The sequence below is a fragment of the Saimiri boliviensis genome, chromosome 12 (assembly GCF_048565385.1).
Source record: "Saimiri boliviensis isolate mSaiBol1 chromosome 12, mSaiBol1.pri, whole genome shotgun sequence".
NCBI classification, from domain to species: Eukaryota; Metazoa; Chordata; class Mammalia; order Primates; family Cebidae; genus Saimiri; species Saimiri boliviensis.
Genome location: NC_133460.1, coordinates 57136330 through 57156075, shown reverse-complemented (window position 1 = coordinate 57156075; position 19746 = coordinate 57136330). Strand labels below are relative to the sequence as shown.

Below are 19746 nucleotides of genomic sequence, written 5' to 3'. Positions count from 1 at the left end.
CTCCCAGGTTCAAGTGATTCTCCTGCCTCAGCCTCCTGAGTAGCTGGGACTACTTCAATGCCTCCCGAGTAGCTGGCACACGCCACCACGCCCAGCTAATTTTTGTATTTTTAGTAGAGATGGGATTTCACCATGTCGGCCAGGATGGTCTCGATCTCTTGATTTCATGATCTGTTCACCTCAACCTCCCAAAGTGCTGGGATTACAGGCATGATCCACCACACCTGGCAGGTTGGGCAATTTCTAACCAGACTCTGAATATCATCATCCACAGTGGGAGATTCAAGCAGACCACTCTCTTGAATCACCTTACAACCCAGGGATGAGCACATCTACAGCGCTCTGAAAAGGCGGTTCTGGAGATTTCCTGCCCAGGCAGAGCAGTGGCTCAGCTGGGTGAGCAGTCACCGAGAGTATAGGATGCCAATCCCTGGATTAACGAGGTGAATGCTGAAGCCCCTCCAAGGCAATGTATTTTTGGAAGAAATACACACTGCAGCAGAAAGGAGAACATGGTGTAAATTTTCCGTCTTCCAAACAGCGCAGAGTAGAAACCTATAAAAGCAAATCCTGGATGTCTGAAGATATGGACTGTTTAAAAAATCTAGCTTGAGGCCGGCTGCGGTGGCTCAAGCCTGTAATCCCAGCACTTTGGGAGGCCGAGGTGGGTGGATCATGAGGTCAAGAAATCAAGACCATCCTGGTCAACATGGTGAAACCCCGTCTCTACTAAAAATACAAAAAATTAGCTGGGTGTGGTGGCGTGTGCCTGTAATCCCAGCTACTCAGGAGGCTGAGGCAGGAGAATTGCCTGAACCCAGGAGGCGGAGGTTGCGGTGAGCCGAGATCGCGCCATTGCACTCCAGCCTGGGTAACGAGAGCGAAACTCCGTCTCAAAAAAAAAAAAAAAATCTAGCTTGAGATTTCACCTTACTGCCTTGCACCATATCCCCGGAAATGCTTACTTAAGTGGATGCTGGAGATGGGTATCACGTAGCAGGGCTTATAGGTCCCCTTGCAATCCAAGGTCCTTGAGAGGCACAAGGCGGTCTCTTTCTCACCTCCCAGGGCAGGATTTCATAGCGGAAAGAGATGCTGACAGCCACTTTATTGGCACCACTCTCTCAGTTTCCACGACAGCGTAGGAAACTGAGGCCCAGAGGAGAAAGGGACCTTGCCAGGGATCATGAAGTGTGGTGGGGCAAAGCTAAGGCTTGAAAATGGGTCTTAGACCCAGCACTGTGGCCCTGGACCCAAGCTTGTCAAAGAATAGGACAGAGACACAGCACTGCAGGGAGAAGGCTGAAGCAGAATCGGCTGCTGGGGTTCCAGCATTTGGCCCCCACCACAGAAACCGCAAGCTGCCTGGCTGGGCAGCTACAAAGGGGAATGCTGTCTGCACAGGATCTGCAGAGATCTTGCAGCACGGATGGGTAGACAGCACCATGCACATATGAACAGCCCTCCAGGTTCAGCTTCCTTATGAGGGCCAAATCCTATAAACAAGATTACCACCCCCATTAGACCTTCTCTGAGAAGAAAGAGTGACCTCTCCAGTTGATCTGGCACCAGGCTTTTTTCACGCTTCCACAAGGGTAACGGTCCTGACAACAAAGCAGACCGCTTCCACGCCTGTGCCCACAGTGCCCCCTCGTGGGAATCTGCACGGTGCATCACACCTCTTGATCTCACCAAGTGAAAAGGCAGGGATGGGGCAGTATACAGCATAGTCCTTCCTGGTCTCCATAACTCGGCCCCGTCTGGAATATCCTCCCCTCCCTCAAGCTCAGTGGTTCTCAAACTTTAGTGTGCATCTGAATCACCTGGAGGGCTTGTGAAAACACAGGTTCTAGCTGGGCGTAGTGGCTCACACTCATAATCCCAGCGCTTTGGGAGGCTAAGATGGGTGGATCACCTGAAGTCAGGAGTTCAAGACCAGCCTGGCCAACATGATGAAACCCCATCTCAACTAAACATACAAAAATAAAATAGCCAGGCATAGTGGTGGGTGCCTGTAGTCCCAGTTGCTCAGGAGGCTGAGGTGGAGAATTGCTTGAACCCAGGAGACGAAGGTTGCAGTGAGTCACTGCACTCCAGCCTAGGTGACAAAACAAGACTCTGTCTCAAAACAAAATGAAAAAGAACATAAGGGTTCCCTGGCCCCACCCACAGCTTCTGATTCAGTAATTCTAGGGTGGAGCCCAAGAAATTGCATTTCTAGGAGGTTCCCAGGTCATGCTGCCACTGCTGTCCAGGACCACACCTGGAAAACCACTGCCTCAGCTAATCCCCCACACCCATTAAGGCTCAGGACCATTTCTAGCTCCTTGGCGAGATGTTCCACAAATGCCCCCGGGCTTATCATAGGATGCAATGGTTGTGTAACCTTGACCAAATTCCCTAACCTCTTTGAGCCTCAATTTCCTCATCTGTAAAATGGGGGTAACAGTATTTCCCTCAGAGTGTTTTTAAAAAGTAGGCCGGGCGCGGTGGCTCAAGCCTGTAATCCCAGCACTTTGGGAGGCCGAGGCAGGTGGATCACGAGGTCGAGAGATCGAGACCATCCTGGTCAACATGGTGAAACCCCGTCTCTACTAAAAATACAAAAAACTAGCTAGGCATGGTGGCGCATGCCTGTAATCCCAGCTACTCAGGAGGCTGAGACAGGAGAATGGCCTGAGCCCAGGAGGCGGAGGTTGCGGTGAGCCGAGATCGCGCCATTGCACTCCAGCCTGGGTAACAAGAGCGAAACTCCGTCTCAAAAAAAAAAAAAAAAAAAAAAAAGTAAATGAGGCCATGTGCGGTGGCTCATGCCTGTAATCCCAGCACTTTGGGAGACTGAGGCAGGCAGATCACTTGAGGTCAGCAATTCAAGACCAGCCTGGCCAACATGGTGAAACCCCATCTCTACTATACAAAAATTAGCTGGGTTTGGTGGTGCACACCTGTAATCCCAGCTACTCGGGAGGCTGAAGTAGGAGAATCACTTGAACCCAGGAGGTAGAGGTTGCAGTGAGACGAGATGGCACCACTGGTGCAATCTAGCGCAATCCAGTGCTCTAGCCTGGGCAACAATGTGAGACTCCATCTCAAAAAAAAAAAAGTTAAATGAGATACTGTGTGCAAGACTTAGCTCAGTACCTGACACATGGTAAACAATACATGTTAGCTACTCTGTGGTCATTGAGCAAGAGTATTACTGCTCATCTGCCAACTTCTCAAGGACAAGGACAGTGTTCCCATTAGAATTCTCAGAGGCAGAAGGGTTCTTCAAGACCCTTTAGTCCAGTTTCCTCAAGCCTGACTATCAGCAGCATCACGTGGGAAGCTGTTAAAACGTCAAATGGTTGGGGGCCACCCAGATCTACTAACTATGAAAACTAAGGCAAGAGGTTGGGCATTTGATGCTGTTTTTGAGACAGAGCTTCACTCTGTCGCCCAGCTTAGAGTGCAGTGGAATGATCTCAGCTCACTGCAACCTCCGCCTCCTGGGTTCAAGCAATTCGTGTGCCTCCACCTCCCGAGTAACGGATTACAGGTGAGTCCCACCACACCCAGCTAATTTTTGTATTTTTAGTAGAGATGAGGTTTCACCATGTTGGCCAGGCTGGTCTCCAACACCTGACCTCGAGTGATCTGCCGACCTCAGCCTCCCAAGTGCTGGGATTACAGCATAAACCACCTCACCCAGACAGCATTTGTATTTTAAACAAGCCCCCGGTGGCTGGGCGTAGTAGCTCATGCTTGTAATCTCAGCACTTTGGGAGGCCAAGGCAAGTGGGTGGATCACCTGAAATCAGGAATTCGAGATAGCCTGACCAACATGGTGAAACCCTGTCTCTACTAAAAATACAAAAAATTAGCTGAGAATGATGACAGGTACCTGTAATGGCAGCTACTCAGGAGGCTGGAGCAGAATTGCTTGAACCCAGGAGGCAGAGGTTGCAGTGAGCTGAAATAATGTCACTCCAGTCCAGCCAGGCTGAGAGAGTGATACTGTCTCCAAAAAAAAAGAGACCCCAGGTGCCAGGTTTGGGAACTCATCTAGCCTGGATAGCTGACAAAGAGAGGGAAAGAGAAGCCCAGAAAAGGGAAGTCTTTTGCCCATTCATTGCCCCAGCTGATTGGAAGCTGAGTGAATGGAAATCAGGAACTGTGTCTCCCGATTCCTCATCTGGTCCCTTTTTCTGAGTTATTAATACTTGAGGCCAGGGGCAGTGGCTCACACCTGTAATCCTAGCACTTTGGAAGGCTGAGGCGGATGGATCGCCTGAGATCAGGAGTTTGAGACCAGCCTGACCAACATGGAGAAACTGTCTCCACTAAAAAATACAAAATTAGCCAGGCATGGTGGTACATGCCTGTAATCCTAGCTACTCAGGAGGCTAAGACAGAAGAAACCCTTGAACCCAGGAGGTGGAGGTTGCAGTGAGCTGAGGTTGCAGTGAGCTGAGATTGCACCATTGCACTGCAGCCTGGGCAACGAAACTGTCTCAGAAAAAATAAAAATAAAAATAAACTTGGATGCCATCTCACCGACCCATAACCTCCTACACAAATTCTCTCTCCAACACGCATGATGAGCAGTGTTGAAGTATTTCCTGTGTGGAGGAACTCAGCATGTGACAAGGACACACAATCCATTGCAGAACATCTAATTCTCCAGTGTTTTATTTAACCAAAATACTGAACAAGTGAAATCATTAGCCTGGCATACAGGGTCTTCCCTGATCTATTCCCCACTGATCTCTCCAGCCTCGTTTCTTACCAAGACCTCACTTGTACCGTCTCATCCAGACTGTGGTCCTGGGAGGTGGGTCTCATTTCTGCCTCCCCTCAACATCTGGCATGTGGGAAGTTCAAGGGTGAGTGAACAGGGAAGGACAGATGGGTGAATGTACGGTGTGTTCACAGAGCTCTAAAACCCAGGAGAGCCTCGCTGCCAGCAGAAATGAGTCCAGTGTCATACTTCTGTGCTCTATCAGCCAACCTGAAGACTATATTTGAAATGGAGTATCTACCACCAGAAATGCATTGTGTAAAACTCTGCTCAAAGGCACCAAAGTCACACAGGGCCTTCCATCTTGCTGATTCAAAGAGAATGCTGGCCAGGCACAGAGGCTCACACCTGTAATCCCAGCACTTTGGGAAGCTGAGGGGGGAGGATCATAAGGTCATGAGATCGAGACTATCCTGACCATGATGAAACCCCCTCTACTAAAAACACAAAAATTAGCTGAGTATGGTGGCACACACCTGTAGTCCCAGCTACTCAGGAGGTGGAGGCAAAAGAATCACTTCAACCCAGGAAGCAGAGGTTGCAGTGAGCCAAGATCACGCCACTGCACTGCAGCCTGGTGACAGAGCAAGACTCCATCTCAAAAAAAAAAAAAAAAAAGTATCCCTACCTAATGACTCTGCCCCCACCTCCCGTCTCACCCTCACTCTTCTCCCTGAAGAATGACTGGTCTCACCTTGTCCTACAGCTGCCTGCTCCCATCTCCCAGCTTTCTTTCCTATTTTTCGTGGTCTCAAATGAGAACTGATGTGCATCCAAATGGGATCACGTCTCTTGCCCCAGCTGGTGTTACAGTAATCCTCCCTTAACCGTGGGGCATAAGCTCCTAGACCCCCAGTGGATGCCACCTGCAAACCCTATCTATACCAAGTTTGTTCCTATACATACAAAACTGAAGTTTAATCTATAATTTAGGCAGTCAGATATTAACAACTAATAAACAATTATACCATAAAAGTTACATGAACACTTTTCCTCTCAGTATCTAGTTGTATTCACACTCGTGTGGGAGACAAAATGCCTAGGTGGTGAGATGAAAGGTGAATGACATAGGCAGGGTGACGTGTTAGGCTACTACTGACCTTCTGATGACACGTCAAGAGGATCTTCACTTTTGGGTGATCCCATACCACCGAGCCGTAACTTTCCAGACTGCAGCTGATGGTAACTGAAACTAGATAGGTGGGGACTGCTCTGTGTCTCCTGGACACCTTCCAAGATAGAGCCTCCCTGCACTGATCCTGGCTCTCAATTTCTATGTCATATGACTATACACTATCTGCTAATTCATAGAAACGAACGGAAGCCAGACAAGGAGATCATGGTCAACTTCCTCAGAGCTTTCAAGACAGAAGCTTCTTTATCCCCAACTTCCAGAACAGGGACTTCGCAGTTTATCAGTAAATGGGGAATTTGGCTAGCCATCTAACACTTGTTCAATAAACCCATGGCAACTGGCACCCTGCTGGTAGTCATGAGTTTTATAAACCATTATATGCACAGTGGAAAGTAGCTCAACAATGGTGTTGAGCCTGAAAAAAATGCAGTGTTTCAGTCCGATGATTCCATTCCAATCCCATTCCCACCACTTAATGGCCGAGACACTGGTAAGATGCTCAACTGACCTACAACCTTTCCAGCATGGGTCCAGTAAGACCTGCTTCTTAGATTTAAAATGCAGATTAAGAGATAGTCAGAGTGTAGGACATAGAGTGTAGACAGCACCTGTCTCAGCTCCACGAGAGCACCACGAAAGATGCCATCTTTAAGGGCAGCCTAAAATAAGCAACTTACCAGGGAAGAAAGGACGAGTGTAGAGTTGAAAGCTGCCTGATTACACAGGCACACCCAGTTACAAACAGAACTCATGGGTGTGGTGCTAGGGCAAGCTAAAAAGCAGCACCCAAAATATTCACTGCAGGTACCGTCTCAGAACCACCTCTAGCTTCTTTTCTCTCCACTCTTCAAAGATCCCTGCTATCTCTCATTTAAGCCACAGCTTCACATCCAGTACCAAGCTAAAGGAAGGGATGTGCTCCCTCACTGTTGATTCAGGTTAGTGTAAAGTCAACTTTGCATTTTATGGAGGCTCTTCCAAAGCCTGCTGATAGCACAGGGTATCCTGGTTACTGTCAAGGCCTACAATGTGCTGAGTCTCCCAAGAATCTTGAAGTTCAACAGCACAACCGTCCACAATTTGAGTTCCTGCAAGTCCCTGCTTCCTCACACACAACTGCTTAGCACGTTTCCAAACTTGTTCTCACAGTTGTTACATCCTCAGCCTCAACACAGCCTTGTGAGCCAGGGTAGCTAGCAGATACCCTTAGGAGCCCCACTTAAAGACAAGCTAACCCAAACAAGGGACCAGGTGACTTCCCCCAAAAAGCACCCAGATGGACTACATAGAAGAGAAGCAGGCAGAGGGGACACCAGACCAGAAGGTAGGTACAGGGCATTAGCTGGCTGTAGGGGCAAAGGCTTGGCGACTGGAGAACATCTGTCCCAAGGGATGCAGCCAGCCTGGAGCCCTGACAACTGTCATCACACAGGAAGATAGGCTACTATTGCTGCTGACATTTCGAAAGCCTGGAATCTAGACCTTTATGTAAAATTCGCCCATTTCCAAATGACATGCCTAAGAAAGCTCACAGCAAGACTGCGAGTTTTTCTGTAATATCCCAACTCAACTGGATCCCTTGGAAAAATAGACCCAGCCTGAGTTTCATCCCACTTCCCTTCCCCAGAGGCTGAAGTGAGCACAGCTCAATAGGAAAGCTTCCTCACTGTGACTTTGATGCCAACCTTCCTTCAATCATTCGGGCTCTCTGCAGCTATGCCCTTTGTCTTCACAGCACAAACTATTTCCTACCCTTCAGTTCTTGCTCGATTGCTTCCTTCCACTGTTCAACTTAGCGACCGCCCCCAGCTCCACATTCTATCCTGTCCCTGCAGCACTCAGGATCCTCACCACCTGGCCTCCACAAGCTGCTCACAGGGTGCCTTCTCTGCTTCCACATGCCAGCTCAGTCACAGGAAACTGCATCTCACACCCCAACCTTTGCTGCCCCCAGCATTATCTTCGGCCTGTATGCACTGTTCACCAATAAATGCCAAACACAAAGACCTCATCATTCCACACGTTCTGTATTAGTAAGCCGTCGGCTCCTAGCAAAGGAGTAACAGATTCCTCAGCTAGAAAACCCATAGGCCCAGAGGCCCCACAAACTGAAGTACACAGCCTCTCTGTAGATCCAAAAAACAGAACTCCAACCACCCCAGGCCAGCAGGTCCAACTTAACTCTTCACAGCCCTGCCCTCCCGTCTGTGGGTGCCTCATACAGGGGCTCTCACCATCTTCTCTCCAAAAATTCTACCACTCTTCCTTCCTGCAACCTCAACTCTTCTGCCTTCATGGTATTGCTTTTCCTGGGTCCCCTTTACTCCCAACCAAGTCTTTCAGTTCTCTACTGCTTCCTGAGATTTTTCCAGAGTTTATCTAGACATGGTATTTTAAAGACACTCTCAGTCAGATGTGGTTACTCATGACTGTTAATTCCAGCACTTTGGGAGGCTAAGGCAGAGGTCGCTTGAGCCCATGAGTTCAATCAAGACCAGCCTAGGTTAACAAAGTTAGGCCATATATATACACACACATATATATACATATACACATACACATACATACATACACACACACACACACACACACACACACACCCCTACCTCACTGTAGCCTCAAGTTTCTGGGCTCAAGCTTAATCCTCCCACCTCAGCCTCCCAAAAGTGATTACTGTGAGGCACTACACCGTGTCCAGTGCAGACATGGTTCTTACACAGAATTCACAAGACCTGACTCCCAGTGGAACCCACTTAAACTATAAATCAATCAGCAGACACCACCCAGTACACTAAGTTTTCACTGAATGCTTAATGAAACATGTGAACTTAGGCAGTGACTGAAATCAGCAGACTAACTTCCTAGCACTCCCAGTAAACTGCAAATACACTTCGAACAACCAGACACACCAAGTTTTTAGTTTATTAAGCTTCTCGTGAAAAATCCACAACGGCCATAGATAACATCATTGCAGCATCTTTACTCCTTCGGCTGTGAATCAAGAGAAAGAAGTTTAGTCAGCAACTGCTTTTAAAATTCTTTAAAGTCTTAAATTCCAAAAGTATTAACATTCATGCAAAACAAATATTAGTTAACATCAAGTTATTTTTGCGTTATAACACAATTTAAGCATCAAGAAATGAAACGACAAACATTCAAGTTAGAAATGAAACAAAGAAAATGGGCTACATATTGCTAAACCTTAAAAACAAAACCTTGTCACTCGTATTTTAAAAGGTTACAACTATTTGGAATATTTGCATATCTACTTCAAAACGTATTACACACGATCTGCTTTTTAATTGTTACATCAGTACACCAAGGAGTCTAGTAATCTACATGACTACATGAAAAGCTTGAATTGTACCTGTGATCCAATCTCCAGCTCACTGAATCAGTGGCAGGGGAAGGGAAAAAGAGAAAGGAGGGAAAAGAAAGATTTCATTAATAGTCCCTTTTCAAACTCCAATATAATCTGCATTTAAGTGCATGCAACCAGGTGTACCTTAAAGATGGTTGTTTTGTTCTATGCAATTGTATACAGAGCACTGCCTCATCCAACACTCACTGATTTAATTCCCCCCAATTCTCACTAATATCTTGCCTGATTACTGTGGTTCTTATGCTAACAAGGTAGCTGCACAATGCAGAGATTATGCCAATGTGGTACCCAGAATGGCCTTGCCCACAGGTCAATGAAGTACATACCTGAGCTTCTGCCCCTCTGCTTTGCCCAGCAACACTGTGCTGGACACACACCAGGAACCGATGAGAATCATTACAGATTAAATTCTAATTGAACCGCAATGGGAGTGGCTCTAAATGATCAGGCAAGTCTTTTAAAAGCTGCCTCAGTTCAATACTTTAAAAGACACCATTCACAGCCACAACAGTAACACAAGTTAGTATTTAAAAAGAGGCATTAATTTAACTGTAAAAATACAACTGCTCTTCAGATATGAGACTACTAATGCCTTAGTATAAGTAACTTAGTATGGGCCGAGAACCATGGCTCATGCCTGTAATCCCAACACTTTGGGAGGCCGAAGCGGGCAAATCATGAGGTCAGGAATTCGAGGCAAGTCTGGCCAGCATGGTGAAACTCCATCTCTACTAAAGACAAAAAATTATCCGGGCATAGTGGCACACGCCTATAGTTCCAGCTACTCGGGAAGCTGAGGCAGGAGAATTGCTTGAACCCAGCAGGTGGAGGTTGCAGTTAGCTGAGACCACCACACTGCACTCCAGCCTGCCAGCCTGGGTGACAAAGCGACACTCCATCTCAAAAAGAAAAAAAAATTAACTTAGTATTTAACTCCACTGGATTCAAAAGACAAGAACAAATACCAATTCTAACATCTGAACAGAACTGTATTAAAAGCAACATTGTTATGGTTATTTCTTTGGAGCCAAACTATTTGTGTACCCAAATGCATCAATTTTTCCAGCTGGCTTTTCATAGCAGCGCTAGTAAGAGGTACAAGTGTAATCTGAGGGAGAAACAGTGTTGGCTCAGGTCCCCACGTGTAGCTCCTTCATACATGTGGGCTCCACAGGCTGAGCACACTAACTCATAGGACTCAAAGGCTGGATGAAGAGAAGAATCAATGTGTTAAATGTCCTTCAGACCTAGGTCAGAGGACAAATATTGACTAATTCTTTTTGCAACTTCTCTCAACAGGCACAATCCTCAAAAACAGGGAGCGGTTCTAAGTAGTGAGTAGTTCTGCTGGCAGTTCATTCATTACTAACTCCACGGTGATGGAACGTCAATGTGATTACAGTCCTGGCCAGGCAATCCCAGGTTTACTGCCTTGCCTGGCAAGGAATCATTGCAAAAGGAAGCCAGAAGAGCAATGGCCTTCACTGATTCAAAATCCCCCTAGGTTCACCCCACTCCTACCCCACTTTACACATTACAATTTTAGGCTGTTCGGATGTGCAAAATTTGCTTTAAATGCAGTAACAACCTGAGCACAGTGGCTCACATCTGTAATCCCAGCACTTTAGAAGGCTGAAACAAGAGGATCACTCAAGTCCAGGAGTTCAAGACCAGCCTGAGCAACATGGCTAAATCCTGTCTCTATAAAAGGTTAGCAGGGCATGGTGGCACGCGCCTATGGTCCCAGCTACGAGGGAGGCTGAAGTGGAAGAATGACCCAAGCCCAGGAGGTCCAGTGAGCAATGATCATACCACCGTACTCCAGCCTGAGAGACAGAGAGACCCTGTCTCAAAAAATAAAATAAAATGAGGTAATGGGCCATTCTGACCAAGTGCTTGTGGGAAAAAGTGTATCCACCAAAGACTTCGATATGAATACATAATTACACACAAATTTTCTATTAAATAAAAAAGACACCAGACAGAAAACTGGAGACCAAGTAATAAAAAGCAATGGAAATGGTAAAAGGCAGCTCTGAGGGTATCTAAACAGGACAGAGGCTTTGCCGGATTTCACAGATCAGTGTATGATCAGAGCTGCCAGGCTGGTTTCATGGCTCCAAAGACTGCTCCTTGGATAGGAGAGCCCTTCCCAAGCCCAGTGGTAACTGAAGCCACTTCCTAAGTATGGGGACACAGTGTTTCCCAAGTGCAAGCTAAAAGGTGCCTACTGGTAAAGCACTCACCTTCCTCCAGTGAGTCACTTCACATGTAACATGCATTTCGGAGTTTTCAAAATAAACATGATTTTAAAAGTTTTCTCCTTTGCTCATAATATTACCTTAAAACTCATCAGGTTGGTGCAAAAATAATTGCAGTTTTTGCCACCGCAATTTCTTTTGCACCAGCCTAAATAACACTGGCATTATAATCAACCATACTCTAAATCTGTAAGGCCAACATGCAAAGCATCAACGCAAACTCAGTGAAGGTGATGCATCCCCACACCGTGCTTACAATCTCAGTACCTGCTAGACACTTCATTTCTGATGAACAAGAAATCCAAGAAAGTAGAGAGGAAAAGCAAAAAAAAAAATTCACAGAACACTTGATTATTTGTTAATTTAACAACCCAACACCTTAATTCCATTCAATGATTTACAATGTCCAACTATTTACAGCTAGCAAAGCTGGTAAAAAGCCCCTGATTGCTAAAATCACTTGTCTTGGCTAACTGGAGAGGAAAGCAATCCTGAGATCTCAGCTGCCTCTCCAGTGTGCCAGGAATACACGGGCCACATTGATCCAACTGCTTCTTAAACCAACGTCTGTATTAGTAAGTAAAATCCCAGGGAACAAGATCTGCTCTGCATTGAAGGGTCTATGCCAATTAGTAAAATTAAAACTTCCTGTGATAGGCTTGAAAGGTGCCCACCAGGATCAATGAACCAATGTGGCCTCCAGATTGTGCTGTGAGCTGATAAGGGGTGGGCCAAGCTACTCTACTGAGGTGTTAAGACACCATGCTACACAGTTTCTTAAAACGTTACCTTCTGTAATCCAGAAGAGGGGAAAAAAGAAACATTAAGTTATTAAAAAGAAAAAAACAAAATCCCCTTCCTAGAAACTAAAGACCTACAATTAATGACGTTTCTGTGTTTTCCTTGATGAACTATACCTTTTTGCCAGCACCAACATTGGCCTTTGCAGTCCCCCTGACTTTCTTCATTCTGTTCTTGCGTTCCTTTCGTTGCTTTCTTGAGGTCTTTTTCTTCTCATACAGGCCATGCTGAAGGAGAAAGGAATACATTCAAGTGACTTGCAAACATTAAAATCATTACCCACCACTCTGGTAGGGAAACTGATCTTAAGACACACAGCTGGCCAGGCGCGGTGGCTCAAGCTTGTAATCCCAGCACTTTGGGAGGCCAAGGCGGCTGGATCACGAGGTCGAGAGATCGAGACCATCCTGGTCAACATGGTGAAACCCCGTCTCTACTAAAAATACAAAAAATTAGCTGGGCATGGTGGCACGTGCCTGTAATCCCAGCTACTCAGGAGGCTGAGGCAGGAGAATTGCCTGAACCCAGGAGGCGGAGGTTGCGGTGAGCCGAGATCGCGCCATTGCACTCCAGCCTGGGTAACAAGAGTGAAACTCCGTCCAAAAAAAAAAAAAAAGACACACAGCTTTCCAAACCGAAACTTTTACGTACATTTAATACATGTTTTTGCTGGAAAAGAATCATCAACGGATTTTAAGTATGAATACCCTCACAGGAAACAAACGGTCCACTCAACACTCTTGTCCACACTTGAGCCCACAGGTCACTATGTTCTCTTCTTTTGGCACTACCAAAACAAGGTACCTCTCAATGGCTGAAGGATCTCTTCCCATTTCAACTCCCCATTACTCCCTGATGACAGAGAAGCCTTTACCACCCCACACCACAAAGATTCCAATCTACCCACCTCCACTCTGCCCACCTTTGCACTTGCTGTTCCTGGGGCCTACAAGACTGTTTCCGTATCTTTACAAAGACTACCTCCAAATCCTTACAAGGATCTCAGCTTCAATGTCACCTCCTCACCAAGATCTTCTCAGACCGTGAACGCAAACTCAGTTAAAAATAGTGCAACTTCTATGACATCACCAGGATTTTCCCTCATGGCTATTGTATGGGAAGATTTATCTAACAGGAGGGGGTAAGGTGGGTTAAACGAACAAACAAGCATTTCAAGGTAATGATGCTTACTTATTTACTAGAATGTAAGCTGGGGGGCTTGCCCAGTTCACTGTAGTTCACTCAGCCATGTTTGGCACTCAGTATGAAATCAAAAACCTTTCCTGGTTCCTGGCTACCTATGGGATTAAGTCCAGACTCAGACTTAATCCACACTAAATGAATTTGGTGCCAGGCTACCTTTGCAAACACATCCCTCTACTTTCCCTCTGGAAAACAATGCTTATCCCTAGCCCACCTCCAAGAACACTACTTCAGCTGCCCTTCTGAACTCAGCTCAAATGCCAGGCTTCAATTCTGAACCTCCTTACTCTACCTATGCACTATATCAAAGAACTTTTTCTCTCAATCCCTTCAGAGTTCTTTGTCCATCTGTACACTGACCCTCCCAGATTGCTCGGTCTTGCCCATTTTACTACACACACAACACAACACTATTGGAAAAAATAGGTATTCGGTAGCTGATAAATGAAAAGACACCTACTCTTGCAAGTCTATGTTTGGGTTCATTTTTCTTTGCATAATCCAGGGAATCATAAATCATGCCAAAGCCAGTTGTCTTGCCACCACCAAAATGAGTTCTGAATCCAAATACAAAGATGACATCCGGTGTGGTCTTGTACATTTTGGCTAGTTTTTCCCGAATTTCTGTCTTAGGCACTGTTGCCTTCCCGGGGTGAAGGACATCAATGACCTAAAAGGAGATACCAAGTTTAGCGTTCACTGTAATAAAACAGATCTTCAGAACAAAGGACCTCAACAAAAGTTGATGTGCCCTTCCTTACCATTTGTTTCCTCTGAAGCAGTCGGTTGGTCATGAACTTTCTAGTGCGGATAGTTACTGTGTCGTTCTGAAAGCATAAACACTCTAGTTAATAAAACTACTCAACCTTCCCTTGACCTTGTTGTGATATTCCAAGACCTAGTTGCAGTCCAACTTGTAGCCATTAGCCATGTAGCGAATTCAAGTAAATACCCATTGTGCAGGGCCAAACTCACAGGCTAATACATAAAATACCAAGAAAATACAGTAGTTTACATAAAATCTGTACATCTCACTTTATTAGGTTATGTTTATCACTCTGGGGCAGGGTTTCTGAACCTCACCACTACTGACATTTCCATATGGATAATTCTTGTTGTGGGGACTGTATGTTAGAACAAACAACTATAAAAATCCCAGGCCTCTAACCACTAGATACCAGAAGCATTTCCCACCCTTCCCAGTTTTGACAATCAAAAATGTCTCCAGACTTAGCCAACTGCTTCCTTAGTGGAAAAATCACTCCAGGTTGAGATCAATTCTCTGGAGTAAAAACTTCTGTGGCTCACATAAACGTCACATTCAAAAAACTGTGTTTATCATGTCCCGCACAAATATGACCCAAACCTTGCACTTACTACCTGCATGTCATCCACGCTAGAACGGCCATGGCAGAGATCAGAAAACGATTTCCTTCTTAAGGACTTAACTGCACCTTTACTTAATATCGTCCAAAGAATGTGGGCATTAAGCAATTTACGCTAACAATTTTACCAAAAAGGAGGGGCACGAGACTTTCATGGTAGCAAATGACTTGCTAGACTTTCTCCATTTTACTTTGAGAAACCACACCAAATTAAACCCACGTCGGTGGTACTCAATTCCTTAAAGTAAAAGATCAAAGGTAAAGAAGAAGGAAAAAAAAAAAAACAGCTTGCAGGTAAAGTTACAACCGGATGCTGGAGGAGCTAACAACGTATGACTTAAGAGCAGGACTACCTTTTGGTAACATCCCTTTGCAGGGCCTCCGTTTCCCCAGTAAGAAACAATAAGATCTATTCAGATGACAAGTTTTCTAGCTCACACGTGGGAATGGTTTCACTTGCCGCAACTCGCCCAGGCGCTGCCGGCACCTTCTTCACCTCTTGGGCTGCCATCACTTGCCAGCCGTCTACCTAGCCCAGTTTGGAACTGCAGAAGAGATGTGCCTCCCAGTGCCTGTCTATCCACTCCCCGCCATCCACTGTGCTCCACGAAGTCGACAGAAGCAGCCGCTCCTGCAACGCCTAGGCACTGGAGACCGAAGCCCGGCGTGTTCGGTTCCGCAGCGCAGCCCGCCAGCCCCGACTCCCTGACAACAGCCCCGAGGCCCTCGACAACCATCCTCCGACAGAAACGGCCAGAGAAGAGCAACCGGGCTTCGCGTGCCTATAGCTCAGATACTAGGACCCGGGGACCAAGGATGACTCGGATACGCGGCAGATGACTTCCCGGGCCCAGAGAGACTCACCATGATGGCGGCCTATCCTTACGAAGCCGGGGAGGGAAAGAGAGCCACAGCTCGCCGGCCAATCATATCAACGCGCACGGAAGGACCCCGGGAAGCGCCGGCGTGGGGGCGTGGCCAGGCCGAGGCTATCCGCGCCGGTGCCTGATTGAAGCTGCCTACGGGCCTCACCTCGCAGACCTTTGGCCACACCACTGGGACTCTGAACTGGCCAATCCGGAGGCAGAACAGCTCGAGCCGAATACGCAAGCACGTGTTCAATTTCAGTTCGATTCATTACGTTGAATTGCACATACTTGAATTGCGGTCAACCAAATTAGTTTAAATTGCCTTCTTCGGAGTTAGAGGTGGGTAAACCTGGAAAACATTTTGGAATATCCTCTGGAGCAGCCTCCTCGTTATACAGCTAGAGAAACTGCAGGAACCCCTGACTTTAAAACCTTTGTTATTTCAAGTAGGCAACATTGCCCATTCTAATTTGTTATTCATAATTATTAATTTTGGGGACTTTCATGAGTCTCTACTTGAAAATAAATGATCTCTTTCATTTGTATTTTTCTGCAAATCTTGGTTCTTATGCAAAATTAGCTTTTTTTTTTTTTTTTCTTTTTTTTCCACCCAGGCTGGAGTGCAATGGCATGATCTCGGCTCACTGCAACCTCCACCTCCCAGGTTCAAGCGATTCTCCTGCCTCAGCCTCCTGAGTAGCTGGGATTACAGGTGCGTGCCACCGCGCCCAGCTAAAACCGCGCCTGACCGCAAAATTAGCTTTTAAAAAATATTTGGCTGGGCTCCATGGCAACACCTGTAATCCCAGCACTTTGGGAGGCTGAGGCGGGCGGGTCAACTGAAGTCAGGAGTTAGATACCAGCCTGGCCAACATGGCAAAATCCCGTTCCTACTAAAAAAAAAAAAAAAAAAAAAAAGGCCAGGCACGGTGGCGCATGCCTGTAATCCCAGCTATTCCGGAGGCTGAGGCAGGAGAATCGCTTGAACCTAGGAGGCAGAGATTGCGGTAAACCGAGATCTCGACATTGCACACCAGCCTGGGCAATAAGAGTGAAACTCTGTCTCAAAAAAGAAAAGAAAAGAAGGAATAAAATATATTTGGTTGATCCAGAAATATTTTCCTTAATGTGAAATAGATATGTAAAGAATGTAAATATACATGTGCTGGAGAAACAGTAAGAAGAATTTCCCAAATGTTAATGCAGAGGAGGAGTCCAAGGTGCAAGCTTTTCAGGCTGCTTTCCTGTTTTCTTTTTCTCTTCTATTTTTTTTTCTTTTTTTTTTTTTTTTTGAGACGGAGTCTAGCTTTCGTCACCCAGGCTAGAGTGCAATGGCTTGATGACGGCTCACTGCAACCTCCACCTCCCAGGTTCAAGGGAGTCTCCTGCCTCAACCTTCTGAGTAACTAGAATTACAGGCATGCACCACCACGTCCGGCTTTTTGTATTTTTAGTGGAGACGGGGTTTCTCAATGTTGGCCGCGCTGGTCTTCAACTCCTTACCTCAAATGATCTGCCGGCCTAAGCCTCCCAAAGTGCTGGAATTACAGGTGTGAGCCACCATGCCCCATCAGCTATTTTCTTAAGAATAAGGATAGGCCGGGCGCGGTGGCTCAAGCCTGTAATCCCAGCACTTTGGGAGGCCGAGGCGGGTGGATCATGAGGTCAAGAGATCGAGACCATCCTGGTCAACATGGTGAAACCCCGTCTCTACTAAAAATACAAAAAATTAGCAGGGCATGGTGGCGCGTGCCTGTAATCCCAGCTACTCAGGAACTTGAGGCAGGAGAATTGCCTGAACCCAGGAGACGGAGGTTGCAGTGAGCTGAGATCACGCCATTGCACTCCAGCCTGGGTAACAAGAGCGAAACTTCGTCTCAAAGAAAAAAATAATAAGGATAGTTGGCCACTACAGGCATGAGTTGGCAGTAGCTCATGCCTGTAATCGTAGCACTTTGGGAGACCTAGGCAGGCGGATCACCTGAGGTCATGAGGAGTTCAAGACCAGCCTGACCAACATGGTAAAACCCTGTCTCTACTAAAAATACAAAAAATTAGCCAGGCATGGTGGTGCATGCCTATAATCCCAATTACTTGGGAGGCTGAGGCAGGAGAATTACTTGAACCTGGGAGGCAGAAGTTGTAGTGAGCCAAGATGACACCATTGCACTCCAGCCTGGGCAACAGAGTGAGACTCCGTCTCAAAAAAATAATAATAAAAAATAAGGATAGTTAATACTGAGTGCACCCTAGGCCAAAGCTCGAGTTCTCCTGTTACGTTCTAATTAGTTTTACCTTCATTTTGTTGTTTAACCTTCCCACGGACTCTAAGAGATAGGGTACCTATTACTTACCCATGTTATAAATGGGGAAACTAACACACAATAAGATTAAATAACTTTCCCAAGGTCACACAACTTTATTTATTTATTTATTTATTTAGAGGCAGAGTCGTACTCTGTCACCCAGGCTAGAGTGCAGTGGCATGATCTCAGTTCACTGCAACCTCCGCCTCCCGGGTTCAATTGATTCTCCTGCCTCAGCCTCCCAAGTAGCTGGGATTATAGGTGTGTGCCAACATACCTGGCTAATTTTTGTATTTTTTAGTAGAGACGGGGATTTCACCATATTGGTCAGGCTGGTCTCGAACCCATGACCTCTAATCTACCCACTTTGCCTCCCAAAGTGGGATTACAGGCGTGAGTCACATGCCCAGCCTACACAACTTTAAATGGTGGAAGGTAGACTCCCATGATGGCACTGTGATTTCGGAACTTCAGCTCTTACCCTCTAGATCAGGCGTCCCCAAACTACGGCCCGCGGGCCGCATGCAGCCCCCTGAGGCCATTTATCCGGCCCCCCCGCCGCACTTCAGGAAGGGGCACCTCTTTCATTGATGGTCAGTGAGAGGAGCACAGTATGTGGCGGCCCTCCAACAGTCTGAGGGACAGTGAACTGGCCCCCTGTGTAAAAAGTTTGGGGACGCCTGCTCTAGATGATACGTCACCCACGATCCAAACCTCGTTGGTATAGTATTGTCAGCATTATTCCAAAGACACATTAAGTGATAGACTACTGAAATAGATTAGTAAAACCTGATATGCCTTGTTTTTTGTCTGTGACATTGTGTTTTGCTAGCGAGGATCTGAAAATGAGATAGCATCCCTTCTTAAATTGAAAGTTGTTAAACATTTTGTTATTTTTTGAGTTTCTCACAAATAATGAAGAATAAGTTCTGGGTTTTATAGTGCTGAGCCCTGGGGTAATGTGATTTCCTTGCTAGTCCAGTGCATTAAGACATCACACTAGGATGACCTCCCACCAGTTGTCACAGACTATAGACTATTTCAAGATATGAATGATCTTTACTTTCCATTCTCCCTTTCCTTCTGTAGATCACCATGGCTATTTTCACTCTAACAGATTTTCAGCTGTTTTCGTAATCAAGAATATAAGTTTAATTCTTTCTCCCCTCCCCCCAAATAACGTCATGTACTGGAGGCACATGTGTGCCCGTATTTTCTGCTCTGTTTATTTTTCCTTTGTTGGTCCTCAAGACAGTGCCCTGTGTTGCATGGACAGGTTCGTTTTAGCCTCCACCTTCCCTTAAACAATTAGGCTCTTGATTTAAATGGTACTAATGTAAATGATGATTTTTCATTTTATTCACGTTTTGGCCCTCTGCCTGTCTAAAAGTCTTGAGGCACAGAGTTACACGCTGCTTCTCCGCAAGCGTCTGATGACCTGGAGAAGTTGACCAGAAATGGGATTTTTAAAATACAGCGCAGGCCTCGGTGCTATTTCCCGGAAGCGCCACCAGGTGACGGTGCAGGGAGAGGGGGAAAAAAAAAAAAAAAAAAAGCGGCACGCCGGAAGTCTCTCTTGACAGACAGATGCGCCGGCGAGTAGCGGAAGAGGAAGCGGACACGT

At 46.2% G+C, this 19746-nt stretch overlaps 1 protein-coding gene across 4 annotated transcripts; it reads right to left on the bottom strand.

Moving 5' to 3' along the window:
* Window positions 1-8819: 8819 nt before the first annotated feature.
* On the bottom strand, window positions 8820-15647 carry RPS24 (ribosomal protein S24). Of its 4 annotated transcripts, none has more exons than XM_074382468.1 (7): window positions 15408-15646; window positions 14324-14389; window positions 14023-14232; window positions 12476-12586; window positions 11815-11843; window positions 9283-9304; window positions 8820-8906 (listed from the first exon to the last, which is right to left on the bottom strand). In XM_074382468.1, the coding sequence occupies exons 1-5, from the start codon at window positions 15456-15458 to the stop codon at window positions 11838-11840; spliced, it is 444 nt and encodes a 147-aa protein (XP_074238569.1). In that variant the 5' UTR covers window positions 15459-15646; the 3' UTR covers window positions 8820-8906; window positions 9283-9304; window positions 11815-11837. The 4 variants fall into 4 exon arrangements, with proteins under 4 accessions (XP_074238569.1, XP_074238568.1, XP_074238570.1 ...); XM_074382467.1 differs by having other exon boundaries at window positions 11826-11843; window positions 15408-15645; XM_074382469.1 differs by lacking the exon at window positions 11815-11843 and having other exon boundaries at window positions 15408-15645.
* Window positions 15648-19746: the final 4099 nt, after the last annotated feature.